Source organism: Esox lucius, chromosome 12 (assembly GCF_011004845.1).
Source record: "Esox lucius isolate fEsoLuc1 chromosome 12, fEsoLuc1.pri, whole genome shotgun sequence".
Classification (NCBI taxonomy): Eukaryota; Metazoa; Chordata; class Actinopteri; order Esociformes; family Esocidae; genus Esox; species Esox lucius.
The window spans coordinates 4,392,514-4,412,287 of NC_047580.1; the positions used below are offsets into that span (position 1 = coordinate 4,392,514).

At 42.7% G+C, this 19,774-nt stretch overlaps 1 protein-coding gene across 4 annotated transcripts in view; it reads right to left on the bottom strand.

Moving 5' to 3' along the window:
- Positions 1-19,774, bottom strand: part of bsna (bassoon presynaptic cytomatrix protein a) — a 211,151-nt gene that overhangs the window by 178,805 nt on the left and 12,572 nt on the right. For all 4 annotated transcript variants that reach the window (XM_020051929.3, XM_020051926.3, XM_020051925.3 and 1 more), the window contains exon 2: positions 1,890-2,337. In XM_020051929.3, coding sequence (XP_019907488.3) covers positions 1,890-2,337 — 448 coding nt within the window. The remainder of the gene's footprint in view (positions 1-1,889; positions 2,338-19,774) is intronic.

Here is a 19,774-nt window from a genome sequence, read left to right on the forward strand (position 1 = left end):
ACAGAGTCTCCCACCTCAGCTGTAGATCAGTCTTCTCCTTGTATGAGCTGAAAGTTTAGAGGAACGGCCAGGTCTTCGTAGATTTGCAGTGGTCTGATACTCCTTCCATTTCAATATTATCGCTTGCACAGTGCTCCTTGGGATGTTTAAGGCTTGGGAAATCTTTTTGTATCCAAATCCGGCTTTAAACTTCTCGACAACAGTATCTCGGACCTGCCTGGTGTGTTCCCTGTTCTTCATGATGCTCTCTGCGCTTTAAACGGACCTCTGAGACTATCACAGAGCAGGTGCATTTATACGGAGACTTGATTACACACAGGTGGATTCTATTTATCATCATTAGTCATTTAGGTCAACAGTGGATCATTCAGAGATCCTCACTGAACTTCTGGAGAGTTTGCTGCACTGCACGCCCAATTTTTCAGTTTTTTATTTGTTAAAAAGGTTTGAAATATCCTATGATTTTCGTTCCACTTCATAATTGTGTCCCACTTGTTGTTGATTCTTCACAAAAAATTACAGTTTTATATCTTTATGTTTGAGGCCTGAAATGTGGCAAAAGGTCGAAAAGTTCAAGGGGGCCGAATACTTTCGCAAGGCACTGTATGACCCATATGTACAGTACATTTCACTAACATGAGGATATGTACCCATATGTACAGTACATTTCACTAACATGAGGATATGACCCATATGTACAGTACATTTCACTAACATGAGGATATGACCCATATGTACAGTACATTTCACTAACATGAGGATAAGACCCATATGTACAGGACATATCACTAAAATGAGGATATGACCCATATGTACAGGACATATCACTAAAATGAGGATATGACCCATATGTACAGTACATTTCACTAAAATGAGGATATGATCCATATGTACAGTACATTTCACTAACATGACCTAAACAAATACTGTACAGAACATATCACTAACCAAAAATACATTGTACATGTTCAATGAACAAACAAGCTCTGCCCCCCCCCGCTATCTCTACCTGCCATCTTTCCTTCACTCTCTCCCTCCCTCCCTCTCTGACATTCTCTCTCCGGTCCCATTTCCAGGATAAACCACCTTAATGACCCTTACAAGACATGATGGCAGGCCGACCAGAACTCCTCTCAACTGTGCGCTGGTGTTGGCTCCGTGGCTCTGTGGCACTTGCAGCTTTTCTTACGCATTCTTGTGGCAAAAAATAACCCATAGCATCTCCTTCCTCATTTCCTCTCTGAAACTCGCCTGCTCTGTGTCGCCAGCCTTCCCGCACATCCAAGGGAAGGACAGAGAGATGGCCACCACTGTCATTCTCCTGCCAATGGCTGCTGTCAAAACAGAGGCTGATGAGCCAGGGAGTGAGACCGACTGAGACACTAAGACGGCCTGGCGGGACGCAGCTGACAGAATGCTCTGCCGCAATCGTTTCTACGTCTGGGACCCAGAGATTGGGGTATGGCTGGGCTTACCTGCTTAATAGTGACTAGATTCTAGATAACAATGTACCTACAGTAGATATAAAAATATGTGCCTGTTTTTGTGGCTAACTATAAAAGCAAAATGTGCACTTTTTAGTAGATAGTTCTCTGGATCGACACCCAGAGCTATAGAAATTATAAAGACTAAGTACACTATGTTCACCAGTTTTGGGAAGTTCCAGAACAGGTAAAGTGAGTTCAGAACTATCCAGTGACCTGGATTGATCATTTTTCACTCCTTTTCATTGCAGTGATCACTAGTTAGTTTTGAACTCCCTTTACCTGGTCATTTACAGTAGGTCTTAATTAAAAACTGGTGAACACAGCCGAGTACTTTTGCTTTGTACTTTCAACACCTCTGCTGACACCTCTCGTTGTGTCCCAGGCAGCATGCTTGCTGCTTACCTCAGTGAGGTGGGGGTTGGGGTTGAAGCCACACTGGTTGCAGACAGTGGAGCGGCACTGAGTGCAGGTGTTGTAGTTCGGCATGGCCGGGGGATTGGTCAGCTCCGTGGTGGAGCAGAGGGGGCACAGCTTGCTGACTGGCATGGGGGCGATCTGGGGCACAGAGTAGGGCGAGGTGGGGGTGATCCCCCGGTCTGGAGACACCGAGGAAGAGCGACCCGTCCGCCTCCCAGAGCCACTGAAGTCCACCTGAAGGTTCCGCCTGGAGGCGTGCTCACCGAGCTGACTGGGATCACCACCTATCCCCTGACCCTGACCCAGACCTGCGCCGAACTGTTGCATCGGCCTATGGCTCTCCTGGTTGGCCAGCCTCTGACCTCCTCCTTCACCCATTCCTCCGCCTCTGTATCCAGTCTGTGTCGCCGGTTTAGGACTCCCCATAGGAACCCTGGAAAAAAACATCAGGAGTTAATTATTTTCAAATACAACATCCCTTGTGTTTATATGATGAGTTCCACACATTTCTAAAGTAGGACTCTCAATACGATTAGATATGACTATGGACGTCTACAAATTATGAACTGCTATGTGGATGATATATATTTCCCTCTCCTGAGATACATTTTGTGTTTTAGCAAATCAAGTCCAAAACTTGGGTACAGCCTGTGTCTATTCATGAGACATCTATAGTCTTAACGCTCAGGGCTGGGTTTGTGTTCTCCATTGAGCTTGATTTTTTTGTCTCAGTCTATGTCTGTGAAAGCAGCCCTGACAATGGTGGGTAGAGTCCTGAAAATATGTACTTAAGTAAAAGTACTGTTACTTAGAAAGGCTCAAGTAAAAGGAACCCTCATTAGAAACAAAGTGTATGTAAAAAGGTATCCAGACAGAAAACTAGTTTAAAAAAGTAATTTCAAGTGTTACCCTAAATGGTCAGAGTTAGGCTGCTGGTTTTCTGTCCAACCTCATCGTTAATTGCACCCACACAGTGTACTGGTTCTAAACCAGACCCTGATTAGAGGGTTGAAATTAAACCAGGCCTCAAGGTCAAAAGTTAAGATGGAGGGTTACATGGGAGTAGTAGTGATCACCCCATTGAAATGGCTCCTTCAAACACTGATTTGATTTGCACTGTAGGACCTTTCACATATGGAGAGATGGATGATTGTGACTGTTGTACCCATTTCTTTAAAAAAAAAAAAATAGCAATCATATAATTTAAGTATGCCATATTGATTGTTCTGTTGTATATCTTACCCAAATATATAAATTAAAATTAAATAAATATGGGAATAACAGTTTGTTGTTCTGTCACAGAGCAAAACAGTTAAATGTAATTGCTCCTGTTCCCCCCATGAACATTTCCCCAAAGTCACTGCTATAAATAACCTGTCTGGTTTAATAAAAGTAACATCTTATTTTAGCTCATGGTTAAGAAGGTGAATTGCTCAAATGACAAATTATATGAGATATATAATAAAATATCCTAAATACATCATAAATGTCCCTACTCCTTAAGTAAATAATTATTCAGTCCCTCATCCAGAAATAAGTGTACATTTTAGCACCTGTATAAAAGAGTACATTTCAAAGAATTTACTTGAGTAAATGTAATGCGTTACTACTCACCACTGATCGCTCAGTTGTTTTATTTGAGTATGAACATAAGTAAAGAAAGACACACATTTGTTTTCAGCTTCATGTGTTTTCTTGGGGGTTACTGTCTTTGAAAGGAAATCTGTGCACATAGAGACGTAGAAGACTGAGTGTGCGTGTATCCAAGCATGCATGAATGACAGCCTGACTATGTACTTGAACTTAATCCAGTGTGATCTTTTCTAATGATGTTAAACATCTCTTGGCAGCTCTCACAAATGTTTGACATCTTCACTGTGAGCTCTACCCCAGCAGGTAAAAGACAAGGCCACCGCAACCTCAAACCAACTAGACAGCTTGAGCAAGTGCAATAATTCAACACATAGAAATCAGGCTGAGCACATAGATATTGCAGGCTGTTTGGCAGTTCATACAGGGCTGGAGCTATTTCAACACCCTAGACCTTTCCACATCAGCACCATGTGCCATTTTAGCAGGATTTCTTAAACAAGCCATTTCAGCATCATGGGCCATATCAGGAGGATTTCAGAACCAGGGAGCTGTCCATTCACTTTTCCATGGACTGAAATCATTCCTACCTAATGTAAACCTTTGTGTCTACATTTGCACTTTGATTTATGTCAAAATGGTCAAAAAGTTAATGCCATTTACTACTACAGATATTTGAACACACAATCATTTTGCATATTGTCACATACACAGTTAATAACAAGCACAAACATTGCTGTGAAATGCTTAAGTATTACATACCACTGTATTTTTTTTCATATTTACTGTACTAACTTCAATAATATTTTCATGGTGAGCTTATGAAAAGGATCAGCTGTAAAACCCAAAGCTAAACTCACACTGTGAGCTGTGTCATTTGTATCCATTGTAAAATGTGTGTCCAGCTGCTTATTGTTTTGTGGCCCCCTAAACATGCCTTCCAATAGAAGTGTTGGCAGAAAACAAATAATAAAAAAGCAGTGTTGGGACACAAGGCTATTCAGTGCTCTGAAGGGCATGTTGTTCAGACTGTTGTGACAATCTATCAACCACAAACCTGTCAGACAAATAGCAGGGAACTAAAATGAAGCCGTAAACTTTTTTCTTCTCTTCACAGTCAACTTCTCTCTTCCTTGTTTTTAATGATATTCTCAATACAGTTTCTTACACGTGTAACACACGCAAACAACATAGGGACAGTCTGGCCCTCTCTCAAGATACTGTTGAATGTGGTACAAGGGGGATCTCATCAAAAGAACACCTGGGTTCATTCATCTTATTACCAGGAGTGCATCAAGCAAAAACAGCTCACTAAAGAGACTGCCGTGCACAGTGCAACAAGGCGTTCATGTACGGGTGTGTGGAGGGGGGAGGTAGAAGGGAGGTTGGTGACTCATCCTAAACCTTAAAGCCTTTCCTTTATTCACCCAAAGTGCCTGAGGAGAAGAGCATGCAGGAGTGGGTTGTCAAAAGACCATTTTAGAGCTTCCTTCAAATCTCTCATCAATGGGAGACGGAAGGTCCAGAGAAGCAGACTGAGGCTCACTATGCTTCAGCTCTTTTAGCCTGTTATACTTTGTGCACTGATTCACCCATTAAGTGGGGGGTCCATGTGTAGGCAGGGGAAGCAGAGGTTTCTGTGTGAGACTGTCGATGAGTAGAATACGCCTTGATAGACTCACAGAGCAGTTCAGACTACTAACGCTGTGGCACGCCGTGTTGTCATATAATAATTACTCAGTATGAAAGAAATGGAAAACATACTACTCTGTGGTTACAGCTGCTGACACTGGTGAACACATGCTAAGGTCAGCACGGATTTGGACCTGGCCCACTGCCCCCTCCCTTTCTTCTAACCTTTCCCCCACCTTCCACACATGACTAAATGATTGCAAATGTGCCTCACAGGTACAATAAATAATAATGATTATTTTCTGATGTGCAGGAAAATTCCAGAAACAATGGGGTGATGAGAAGGCAGCACCTGTAGCCCCCACTTCTCTTCAACTTACACAGGAGGTAAGATTCAGGGGTCAGCGTACCAAGCGTACCAAGAAAAGCGCTAGCCTTTTGTTGGACTGTCATCCTGTAAAGCCATGTCCTTTCTTCCAGCTTTCCTCCTCTGTAGTTCAAAGCCTACAGAAGGCTAATGTTGTCTCCTGAGTGTGTGTATGGATTTTTCACTGCTGGATATTTCAGTCACATTTACTGTGACATCTGGTATCATTTTCTACAGTCTTTAGCACACATACAGTGCCTTTGGAAAATATTTAGAACCCTTCACTTTCTCCACATTTTGTTGTGTTATGGACTTCATTTATAATTGATTTTATATCGCTCATTGAGAAAATGTACAGCCAATGCAAATTTGATAAAAAACCTTTTCAGTCTTTCAGGTCCTGGCTATGAGGATGCCCCAAGCCATATCTGCACTGGACTGGGGGCCATAGTCAGGACCTGGCAGAGGAGAGGCCTCTAGGCATTTCTGTGCTTGTTCCTTTTCCCAATTAGAGACAGCTGTACATCATTTAGAGGAAGCCTCAATTTGGGGACCCCATATTAGTTGAGTTTGTCCGCACCCTGTGTGGATCATTCTTTATGCCTTGTGCGCTGGTTTATGCCTTGTGTACAGTTATGGCATGCCTTTGTTTTGGTTGTTTTGCAAGCCACTATTAAAATAATGTTTTGCAACCACTCTGCGCATGTGTCCAGCCTCTTCAACCGTAACACAGTCTATCTGAAACTATTGTAAATACATGTAAATAGACCCATAGAGAACCCAAGAAAGCCAAACATGCTGATCTGATTAGTCTTGGTAAAATGCATTTTATAACACTGTAAACTGAAATTTTAGCAGCAAAGCATGTTTTCTCCCATTGTGTGAAACACAAGCATAATGGACAACATAAGGGCCTTGATGTGGATAAAAATGGTCTCTAGTCAGATCTTTAATAGAATCACTCTACATAATGACTTATGGGAACTCAAGTGGCAGGAAGCAGTTTCAATATGCTGTAACAGCAGAGCTTATGTAGCCGCTGTATCTTAATATTTCCATTTTCTCTACACCCTTGCACCCATAGTGCCTCTCATAAATTCTCCACAGTTGAACCATATTTATGGCATTTTATCCCACGAGTGGACGCATATGTCCCACCCACATTCAGAACCTACATGTATGTAACTACATTATACACTGACACACACACATACACATGTCTGCTTTCACGCATGCACACAAACACAAAAAATTACTTCCACGCAGCTGTTAACTGTACACATTCCTTTCTGCCGTTATATATGCCATTAGTGTCTCTGTGTGAAACAGGCCGTGATGTATGAATCACAGCAACACACAGACACACAAACACACAAACACACACACACACAGCTGATTTAAGGGTAGAATGCCTCATTTAGCCTCCACCAAGCCAAACGAATCACATCTAAATAGAATTTCACAATGCCAATGTTATTTCTGCGGCTGCAGGGTGAGCTGCGCGCAGGCTTCGATCCACCACTCGCTCTGGTGAAAGCGCCCCACTCTGATAATGGGTGTTTCCATGAAATTGATCAAAGGGACAAGCTCAGAGGCGCTAAAAGTAAGAGTGTTTTCTGTGAAGAATCGTCCTCGTTTAGCATTCCACTCCATACAGCAGAGAGCCAGGAAACTATTATTTTCCCTGTCATCGTCCTCACCCAACTACCAAGAGCGTTTTACTGTCATCATCCTCACCACACACTACCGGACAGAAAGCGCATGAACACAGCATGCTATTTTCACACAGAGACAAACACACAGAGACACAACACAGGCACACAAAAACAGACACATACTCATCCCTCTCCAGTCCTGATCACTCACTGACATAGAGTAGGTATTGCTATTAATAACACCAAAAAGTAATGATGTATATACTGATGAGCCAAAACATTATGACCACCTTCCTAATATGATGTTGGTCCTCCCTGATCCGTGAAGGTGACCTGTGGTTTCTGGCACCAAGACATTTCAGCAGATCCTTGCAAGTCCAGTAAGATGTGAGGTGGAGCCACCGTGGATCAAACATGTTGTGGATCAAAACTTGGTCCAGCACATCCCACAGATGCTCAATCAGATTGACATCTGGAGAAACACCTTGAACTCTTCGTCATGTACCTCAAACCACTCCTGAACAATGTGTGCAATGTGGCAGGGTGCATTATCCTGCTGAAACAGGCCACTGCCATCAGGGAATATCATTGCCGTGAAGGGGTGTACCTGGTCTGCAACAATGTTCAGGTAAGCAGCACGTGTCAAACTGATGCCCCAACAGGTAGTGTGGGTGAACTGGGAACGTCTGGAGGAGGCCCCCGTCCGAAAGATCTTCAACTCACACCTCCGGCTGAGCTTTTCTGGCATCCCTGTGGAGGTTGGGGGCATTGAACCTGAGTGGTCGATGTTCAAAGCCTCCATTGCCGAAGCTGCAGCGGGGAGCTGTGTTCTAAAAGTCTTAGGTGCATCAAGGGGCGGTAACCCTCGAACACCCTGGTGGACACCGGTGGTCAAGGAAGCCGTCTGACTGAAGAAGGAGGCCTTCCCGGGATATGTAATCCCGGAGGACTCCGGAGACGGTTGCAGTGTACCGACAGACCCGAAGGGCTGCGACCTCTGCTGTGAAAGAGGCAAAACAGTGGGTGTGGGAGGAGTTTGGGGAAGCCATGGAGAAGGACTTTCAGTCGGCACCAAGGTGTTTCTGGAAAACCGTCCGCCACTTCAGGAGGGGAAAACGGGGAACTATCCAAGCTGTGTACAGTAAGGATGGGACACTGTTGACCTCAACTGAGGAGGTAATTGGGCGATGGAAGGAACACTTTGAGGAACTCCTAAATCCCACTAACACGCCCTCTATAGTGGAGGCAGAGCTGGAGGCTGATGGGGAAGCATCGTCCATCTCCATGGCAGAAGTCACTGAGGTAGTCAAACAGCTCCACAGTGGCAAAGCTCTGGGGATTGACGAGATTAGTCCAGAAATGTTGAAAGCTTTGGGTGTGGAGGGGATGTCTTGGATGACACGCCTCTTCAACATTGCGTGGGAGTCGGGGAAAGTGCCTAAGGAGTGGCGGACCGGGGTGGTGGTTCCCCTGTCCAAAAAGGGGGACCAGAGGGTGTGTGCCAATTACAGGGGTATCACACATCTCAGCCTCCCTGGGAAAGTCTATTCAAAGGTACTGGAAAGGAGGGTTCGGCAGATAGTCGAACCTCCGATTAAAAAGGAACAATGTGGATTCCATCCTGGTCGCGGAACAACCGACCAGCTCTTTACTCTTGTAAGGATCCTGGAGGGGGCCTGGGAATATGCCCATCCAGTCTACATGTGTTTTGTGGATCTGGAGAAGGCGTATGACCGGGTCCCCCGGAGATACTGTGGGAGGTGCTGCGGGAGTATGGGGTGAGGAGGTCCCTTCTGAGGGCTATCCAATCCCTGTACGTCTAAAGTGAGAGCTGTGTTCGGGTTCTCAGTAGTAAGTCGGACTCGTTCCAGGTGGGGGTTGGCCTCCGCCAGAGCTGTGCTTTGTCACCAATCCTGTTTGTAACTTTTATGGACAGGATATCGAGGCGTAGTCGGGGTGGGGAGGGGTTGCAGTTCGGTGGGCTGGGGATCTCATCGCTGCTTTTTGCGGATGATGTGGTCCTGATGGCATCATCGGTCTGTGATCTTCAGCACTCACTGGACCGGTTCGCAGCCAAGTGCGAAGCGGTTGGGATGAGGATTAGTACCTCTAAATCTGAGGCCATGGTTCTCAGCAGGAAACCGATGGAATGCCTCCACTGAGTAGGGAATGAGGCGTTACCCCAAGTAAAGGAGTTCAAGTATCTTGGGGTCAATGAGTGAGGGGACAATGGAGCGGTAGATTGGCCGGAGAATCGGAGCAGCGGGGGCGGTATTGCATTCGCTTTAAAAAGAGAGCTGAGCCTTAAGGCAAAGCTCTCGATATACCGGTCAATTTTCGTTCCTCCCCTCACCTATGGTCATGAAGGCTGGGTCATGACCGAAAGAACAAGATCGCAAGTACAAGTGGCTGAAATAAGTTTTTTCAGAAGGGTGGCTGGCTTCTCCCTTAGGGATAGGGTGAGAAGCTCAGCCATTCATGAGGAACTTGGAGTAGAGCCGCTGCTCCTTTGCATCGAAAGGAGCCAGTTGAGGTGCTTCAGGCATCTGGTAAGAAAGCCCCCAGGACGTCTCCCTAGGGAGGTGTTCCAGGCATGTCCAGCTGGGAGGAGACCTCGAGGTAGGCCCAGGACTAGGTGGAGAGATTATATTTCGACACTGGCCTGGGAACACCTCGGGATCCCCCAGTCAGAGCTGGCAAATGTGGCTCGCGAAAGGGAAGTTTGGGGTCCCCAGCTGGAGCTGCTGTCCCCGCGACCCGATACCGGATAAGCAGATGAAGATGAGATGTCCAGGGTTAGTGGATTGGGTGTCAGACATGACTGCCTTGTCTCAACTTCTGTTGGTGACTCTGTGTTGTGGTTGTGTGCCGGAGAACAGGATTTCCACTAATAATCAAATGAAGGAAATTGGGGATGTCAAGTAATTAGTACAAGTATTTTCCTTTGACAAGATCGTTTGATGATATATCTTTTATATCAAAAAGATGTTGCTGTTCTCAAGGGGAACTGCGGGCAATGATACAAAGCAATCCATGTTGGAGTTTATTGAAGAGTAATAGTGGGCTAGCTAATACCTTACAGCACAGTCGTTGCATTGGAACTCATCATGGGACGGATGAAAAGGAAATCATATAAAAGTGTAAAATGCTTTATGGCTTTAACACACCAGTAGGCAATTGAACCTCAAGTTGGTAGGGTTAGATCTATTTGCATCTATAAATCCTTTTGTAAAATCCTCAAATTAATAATTGTATCACTGTGAACACATAGAGTATGCACGCACACACACACACACACACACACCCAAGCCAACCTCCAATATGTCAAAATTGGAAACAGCCAAAAAACTGTCAAAATACCATATGAACCAAACACTGTCATCACGCTCTGACAGACAAACTAGACAACAGTGCTATCATCCAATCATACCGAAAGTAACCTTGAGGATGAAGTTAGAGTATTCATTGTGAGTAGTTTTTCATAGCACAGGGTTTAAAGCTATGATTTCTCAAGCTGTGACTTACTTGCCACAAGGCTATTAAGATGTTAACAAGCAGAGTAATTGCCAAGTAAATTTGTTGACTTGCCATTGCTTCAATTCACTCTTAAAGAATGGTTTGTCGAGCTGTAATCAACTGGAGCTTGAGCTTTGCCTACCTCAAGGCTCCTGTACTGTTCTATAAGGGCTGATTGGCCAGGCTCAGAGAGGCACAATGCAGAAATGCTACATCAGTCAGGATTCTGAGGTTCACTGAAGAATGAACTGAGAGAGAAAAAAGAAATACCTGGAATAGATTTAATTATTTTATTGTGTGTGTAGTCACTAATTCAGACTGTCAGGCCGGTTCTAGATGATAAGAATTTCAATTAAAAAAGGACAGCGGAATTGGCAGAGAAGCTTCAGCCTTGCAGATTCAATTTTCAGATCTCTGGACATAAATGGTATTATGGGATGTAAAACATCCATATGTATGTATGCCACACACTACTTCAATCTTTAGGGACTAGAAAGGAGTAGAAGTCTATTGCCAGGATATTAAAGTTTTTTGTTTGTTGTATGGCATTATTCAATTGCAGGAAAATAGTGCTGAAGGCCTAGGTTTAAAATGCACGGCCCACCACTGACAGCAAGAGTTTGGCCTAATGTGAAGACTTTGATTGTTACAGTGACTAAACTATGAGTTTTGTTAATGTTATTTTTTCATGACCAGTGTAGTAATTTCACCCAAAACCTAGTGGTTGAATCAATGATATTGTTAATAATACCCATGATAATATTGTATTCACTAGGTGAAACTGAAGTCGTATTTTTCCAAAAACGTTTCTCGATACCTTATTCATGTCACCTATATGTATGATCTTAAACAAGGAGACTGGACCTAAGCAATGACATTGAAATCAACTTGTTAGCCCGACTAGAACCTCCTGGGACTTAACACCTCCCTCTGAAATTGGATCCTGGACTTCCTGACAAGCAGACCCCAGGTGGTGAGAATGGGCAACCTTACCTCCTCTGCACTGACCCTGAGAACTGGAGCCCCACAGGGCTGTGTACTCAGTCCCCTCCTGTACGCCCTGTTCACGCATGATTGCGTGGCCACACACAGCTCCAACATCCTCCTCACTACCATCCTGGGTCTCACCTCTGACAACGATGAGACTGCTAACAGAGAGGAGGTAAAGAAACTGGATACATGGTGCCAGGACAACAACCTCTCTCACAACATCAGACTAAAGAGATGATCATAGACTTCAGGAAGCAGCAGAGGGGGGGTCATGCCCGCATACACATCGATGAAGCTGAAGTGAAGACAGTCTACAAATTCAAGTTTCTTGGTGCGTTCATCAAAGGTTACCTCACTGTGAAAACTGCCCAAAAACGACTATACTTCCTGAGGAGACACAAGAAATTTGGCATGTCGGTAAAACCTCTCACCAACTTCTTCAGGTGCACCATTGAAAGCATCCTCTCAGGCTGCATTACTGCCTGATACGAAAGATGCTCCGCTGCAGACCTCAAGTCCCTCCAGAGGGTGGTAAAGTCTGTGAAGCGCATCATCGGTTGCCATCTCCCCTCCGTGCAAGGCATCTACCATACACAATGCCTGAGGAATCAAAGATCACATCATCAAAGATCACAGCCACCCAGGCTATGTCTTTTTGCCATCTGCTAGACGCTACTAGAGCATCGGGGCACGCACCAGACTCAAAAACAGATTCTTCCCTCAGGCCATAAGGCTCCTCAACCAGCAACACCTATCCATGATAATACTGATCACACACGAACATTCCATATGCTCTGATGTCCTTTCAGGTACTTTTAATGGGCATTAGAATATTAATTTGCATGTACCATTCATAGGCATATTACACTCATAAGTATCTATAATACTCAATGCTCCTACCATACTGTTCATAATCCCCCATCCTACTCTTTCAAAATGTATGCTAGTTTACATTTTTATGTATATTATTGCCATACATGCCATATCTATAATATTCAATACTACCAAGATTGCTGCTATGTTACAGTACTCTTTTTAAACTGCTGCTATGTACAGTGCTATGTATATTATTACTTTATCCTCTTGCTATATTTTTGCTGTATGTACATTTTCCACCATTCATAAGCTTATTGAACTCATATACCGCTCCAGAAAGAATTAAGAGACCATTGCAACATTTTCTATGTTTCGATTGAGGAACAGAACGGTTAAAATTAAGACTTTTTTTCGACTTTTTTGGAAAGGAAAGAAAAAGGTGCAGTGGTCTCTTAATTTTTTCCAGATCTGTATATCTATAATAATCAATAAATCTACCAATTGCTGCTAGTTTACACTGTTATGTATATTACTGTTATACTTGCCATACCTTAATGTTCAAACACCAAATTGCTGCTATATCAATAATATTACCCAGATTGCTGCTGGTTTACAGTACTCTTTTGTTTTAAACTGCTGCTAGTGTACAGTATTATGTATATTGTTGCTTTATTTTATAATACATTTCTGTCTAGTTATATTTTTACTAATATACTCTTCTTCTTAACTCTAACTACGTAGGTGTCGGGTGCCATGTCACAAGAATTTCAGTGTGCTGGATGACGCTGTGTTGTTCGGTGCATTTGACAAATAAAACTTGAAACTTGAAACTATTATCTCCACGTGAACATCGCCGGATGACCAGATAGACGGATCGCCGGATCTCCTGACTTCCCTACCACTGCTCTTTTCACTAAACGATGCACCGGTCTGACCCGTGCTTGGGCCTTTTGACCGATGTGTGTAGATAAGCACGTACTACACATCGACCACAACCTGCCTGAAAAGATGTGTGCCGGATCAATCCCTTCCCTATCCTCATGGACTAAATCCAACAACTGTAGGGCTACTACAGGACACAGTAACATCCAATAACTGTAGGTCTACTACAGGACACAGTAACATCCAACAACTGTAGGTCTACTACAGGACACAGTAACATCCAACAACTGTAGGTCTACTACAGGACACAGTAACATCCAATAACTGTAGGTCTACTACAGGACACAGTAACATCCAATAACTGTAGGTCTACTACAGGACACAGTAACATCCAATAACTGTAGGTCTACTACACGACACAGTAACATCCAATAACTGTAGGTCTACTACAGGACACAGTAACATCCAATAACTGTAGGTCTACTACAGGACACAGTAACATCCAACAACTGTAGGTCTACTACAGGACACAGTAACATCCAACAACTGTAGGTCTACTACAGGACACAGTAACATCCACCAACTGTAGGTCTACTACAGGACACAGTAACATCCAATAACTGTAGGTCTACTACAGGACACAGTAACATCCAATAACTGTAGGTCTACTACAGGACACAGTAACATCCAATAACTGTAGGTCTACTACAGGACACAGTAACATCCAATAACTGTAGGTCTACTACAGGACACAGTAAAATCCAATAACTGTAGGTCTACTACAGGACACAGTAACATCCAATAACTGTAGGTCTACTACAGGACACAGTAACATCCAATAACTGTGGGTCTACTACAGGACACAGTAACATCCAATAACTGTGGGTCTACTACAGGACACAGTAACATCCAATAACTGTAGGTCTACTACAGGACACAGTAACATCCAATAACTGTAGGTCTAATACAGGACACAGTAACATCCAATAACTGTAGGTCTACTACAGGACACAGTAAAATCCAATAACTGTAGGTCTACTACAGGACACAGTAACATCCAACAACTGTAGGTCTACTACAGGACACAGTAACATCCAACAACTGTAGGTCTACTACAGGACACAGTAACATCCAATAACTGTAAGTCTACTACAGGACACAGTAACATCCAATAACTGTAGGTCTACTACAGGACACAGTAACATCCAATAACTGTAGGTCTACTACAGGACACAGTAACATCCAATAACTGTAGGTCTACTACAGGACACAGTAACATCCAATAACTGTAGATCTACTACAGGACACAGTAACATCCAATAACTGTAGGTCTACTAAAGGACACAGTAACATCCAACAACTGTAGGTCTACTACAGGACACAGTAACATCCAATAACTGTAGGTCTACTACAGGACACAGTAACATCCAATAACTGTAGGTCTACTACAGGACATAGTAACATCCAATAACTGTAGGTCTACTACAGGACACAGTAACATCAAATAACTGTAGGTCTACTACAGGACACAGTAACATCCAATAACTGTAGGTCTACTACAGGACACAGTAACATCCAATAACTGTAGGTCTACTGCAGGACACAGTAACATCCAATAACTGTAGGTCTACTACAGGACACAGTAACATCCAATAACTGTAGGTCTACTATAGGACACAGTACAATCCAATAACTGTAGGTCTACTACAGGACACAGTAACATCCAATAACTGTTGGTCTACTACAGGACACAGTAACATCCAATAACTGTAGGTCTACTACAGGACACAGTAACATCCAATAACTGTAGGTCTACTACAGGACACAGTAACATCAAATAACTGTAGGTCTACTACAGGACACAGTAACATCCAATAACTGTAGGTCTACTACAGGACACAGTAACATCCAATAACTGTAGGTCTACTACACGACACAGTAACATCCAATAACTGTAGGTCTACTACAGGACACAGTAACATCCAATAACTGTAGGTCTACTACAGGACACAGTAACATCCAATAACTGTAGGTCTACTATAGGACACAGTGAAATCCAATAACTGTAGGTCTACTACAGGACACAGTAACATCCAATAACTGTAGGTCTACTACAGGACACAGTAACATCCAATAACTGTAGGTCTACTACAGGACACAGTAACATCCAATAACTGTAGGTCTACTACAGGACACAGTAACATCCAATAACTGTAGGTCTACTACAGGACACAGTAACATCAAATAACTGTAGGTCTACTACAGGACACAGTAACATCCAATAACTGTAGGTCTACTACAGGACACAGTAACATCCAATAACTGTAGGTCTACTACAGGACACAGTAACATCCATGGCAGACTTGCTGGCAAAGCTACCGTAGGACTGAACTCCATTCCAAAAAGACCTATTTGCCTCACCTACCCAAGCAAAACTTTCAATCTGACCCTGTTCATGTTCCCAGCATGCTTGTAGCACCCTTTTCGCTGGGTGAGATACCCCATGACCCTGAAGGTTAACACAATAATTCAACTTCAACTGTTGTCTCCTGAGCTCTAGTGGCAACTCCCCCATTTCCACCTGCAACGCTGCAACTGATGATGACCTAAAAGCCCCACTACGCACAAACTGAGTGCTTGTGCTTCAACCACATCCAATTTGGCCAACATTGACCTAGCTGCCGACCGGTATACAACACTCCCATAGTCAATAGTAGATCTTATCAAGGCCACATACATTGTTTTCAAAGAGAAGCCACCCTCCACTCCAGTCCCATCAAGCACTGCAACACATTTAACAACTTCTTACACTACCCGACCACCCTTTCTACATGCCCAACCCAGGTCATTTTAGGCTCCAAAACAACCGCAAGAAATCTGAATTCCTGTACACTCTCCAAGCGCTACCCATACAATTTTAGCTGCACCTCTTCCCCCACCTTTCTCCTTATAACAAACATGGTCTGCATCTTAGAAATTGAGAACCTTAAACCCCAGGCCAATGCCCATCTCTCTACCACTTCAATTGCTTCCTGCAATTCCTGAACAAAAGACTGCACATTTCAACACTTCTTCCATATGGCCCCATCATCTGCAAACAACGACGTCCTTATGCCTGATTAAACCTGGGAAAACACATCATTAATCATAATTAAAATAGAAAAGGGCTGATCACACTACCTTGTGGCGTACCATTTTCCACACTGTATCTGGTTGACAAATCCTGACCAATCCTTACTCATATACTTCTCTCAAACAAAAAATCCTTATTCCACTTGTAAATCTTACCCCCACACCCACACCAATCACATCCTATGTATGTGAGATATCTAATTGGAGAGAAAAATACATCTTATTTCCACGCCTCCTACTACGCCCCCCCTCCACTCCAGAGTTCCTCCATAAACACTTTGCTATATTGAACAATAAATGGTTCCTTCAAGAACCCTGTTAAGAAACCAGTAGGCTAAACCAATGACTTCAGGATCTCCAGGGGTTCCATGATTCACCACTAATTCTAAGAGTGCATCAGAGCTCCCTATTGGCCTTCTCCTTCACTATCTCAATCCCTTTCTCCTGGGTAATGACTTCATTTAAGAAGCCTGCTGTCGTTCTCTCTAGGCCTCTCACCCACCCATTAAATCTCTCTCTGCACCCTCACACCACCTCTCTCCGTCCACTTTCTCTCTTTACATTGATCTGTCCTCTTTCTCTTTTTAAATTGATCTGCCTCTCTTTCTCTCCCTCCCTCTCTCCTTCCTTCCTTCTGTCCTTCCTTCCACCCACTCCTTACTTTCTCCTCTCTCGACATACTGCTGTTTTTTAGGTTCTGTGAAAGTGATTTAACTATAAAACATACATTTGTTAAATTAATCTTATTGTGGCAACAAATGTGGCCATAAGAGATTTCACTACAAAGGTTTGTATAGATTTTTAATTATTATAATAATTTGAGTTAAATAGTTATGCAAATTAACGTATTAATTGACCAAGGTGATCAAAGTCATGCTGATGTAAAGATGTACATTCTGATGATATTATTTCTTCTGTCCCATTACCACATTCTGAAAGACCAGGAACACAAACATTCTGACAAGCAGTGTATACTCTGGGTGGGCCACACCTATGTATACAAATGGAGACCTTAAGTCCCCTCAAAGATATTGAAATCTGATAAATTGGCCCCACAAGGTTTTATTCTCATAATGGAAAATGCAATTACCAGTTAAAGTTTAGACCTACAATTGAGCAAAGAAGTTATTAGCAGTTAGTTTCAGAGTTAGGGTTAGGCATTAGGGCTAGGTTAGTTTAGGGATGAATGTCAGGTTAGGGTTAGGTTAGATTTAGGGAATAAGTAACAGATTTCTAGGTCAGGGTTAGGTTAGGGTCCCTACAAGGATAGAAAGACAAATGTGCCTGTGTGTGTATTTGTGTGTGTGTGTGGCCATGTCTGTGTCTTATATTACAGGAGTTGACAAATAAAAAAAATATATTGTTTACACCCTTCCTTCACCAGAACCCAAGGTCTCACCCTTCATCTCCCCTCATACCTCCACCCCCCCCCCCAATCTCCTCTAAGACCTCTAAAATCTCCCCTCAGATCTATATGTCTTCTGTCCCTTTCTCCCTCTCTCTCCCTTTCCTCAGTCATATTTTACCATTGCTTTAGCAGGCTATTTCATGCTATGTGCAATAAGGGGATTAATTTGAGACGCTCACACTGAGAATGGGGCTAAATGGGGCAAGAGATATAAATAGTTTTATGTATCTCATTCCAGTAAGATCTTTCTTTTTGAAAAAGCATTTCCCTATCTTCTGCAGTTTTGTTGAGGTTGAGCATGAGCTATGGTAAAATGGTAGCCATGTAAGTGCTTGGATAACCTCTTTAAGACCACAGTGTCTAGTTTATGTACCATTCTTAAGAGTTTGGCCAGATTACCACAGGATGGAGTACTTAACTTTAATGAAGCTACAGCATACAGTGGGGAGGATCACCTGTCCAGTAGAATGAATTACATTTACATTTCAGTCCTTTAGCAGGCAATCTTATCCAGTGCAACTTATTGGAGCAATTAGAGTAAAAGGCCTTGGTCAAAGCAACAAACAATATTGTGTCAGTAACCAACAATATGAGTCCTACATTTCTATATTTGCCGTAAAAACATAGGACGCATAGGTTACTGACACTTGCCGTAGAGGAAACGTTACATGATCAGATAGGGCTGCTCTCAGCATACCTCCCATTCACAGCCTATAAGAGGATCCTCTGATTTCAAGTGCGGCAACCAATCAGGAAAGCAAGCAGATTAATGGACAACTCTGGTGATCAAGGGGCCAAAATGAGCTGTGTTAAACAAGCAGCCTAATTCTGATATATGTTCACTTCAGATCCCACACCAGATCACTCACTAGAATTATCAGAAAAGTATCCTTAAGCTTTGTTCACCCTGTATACTTAAATGCTAAAAGTACTTCAGGAATATTGACGGTTCAAAACAGCATGTTGCAAGGGATTTGTGTGTGTGCTTAGACAGCAGTCATTTGCTAACATGGTTATGCTAGTTCTCATAGTAACGATGGGTGTGTGTGTGCTGTCGTGTAGGACTTTGCTTGGCTTGCTATAGAACACTCCCACATTTGTTTTACTCAATTAACAATCTAGTTAGCTATCACAAGGGGATTGCCATGACAACATGAGACCTGCATGTTCTGCATGTTATCCCTTGGTTTCTTAACACTCTACTAATGGAATATAAGACAGATAATCGAGGTAAAACAAACTTGGTTAAAACGGAAGTAAAACGTTCACACCAACTGATCCCACAGTTTCGTCCCGTTAATTCGGATATGTAATAGAAATGGTGATGGTCTGCTTCAATGAGTCCCATCGTAATTAGATAATATTAAAACTTTAAGAAATAAATAGGCATATGACAAAGATAAATTAAGGAACAGAGCAAATTACAGCCGAAATAAAAGGATTAGACAAGAAATTACACTGCTTTAGTAAACATTTAATTGTAGACAATTACTAAACCAAAGTACGCCTACATCAAAATGTCTGTGCAATTTAAGTTTTTGATGACCAACATGAATGAATTGACACATCTTACATAACATTTTTGGCAACTGTTTATTATCACAACCTAGCCATGAAAAGCTCATCACATGCAACTTTGAATAGTCTGCCTTTATTGCCATATTAATAGTAATACTCTCTCATTTGATGTAAAAATCAACACAATTACAATTGAGTTCTAAATGTTGAATGTATAGTTTATAGTCAATTCAGACAAGTCTGTCGTGTATTACATGAGTAGGAAACAAAAGATTTAACCAACACCTCCTTTTTTTATAGGCTACCTTGCCATAAACATTTTGCAGTGTTGAATAAGGAAATTAAAGGACTCATTTCAGTTGTA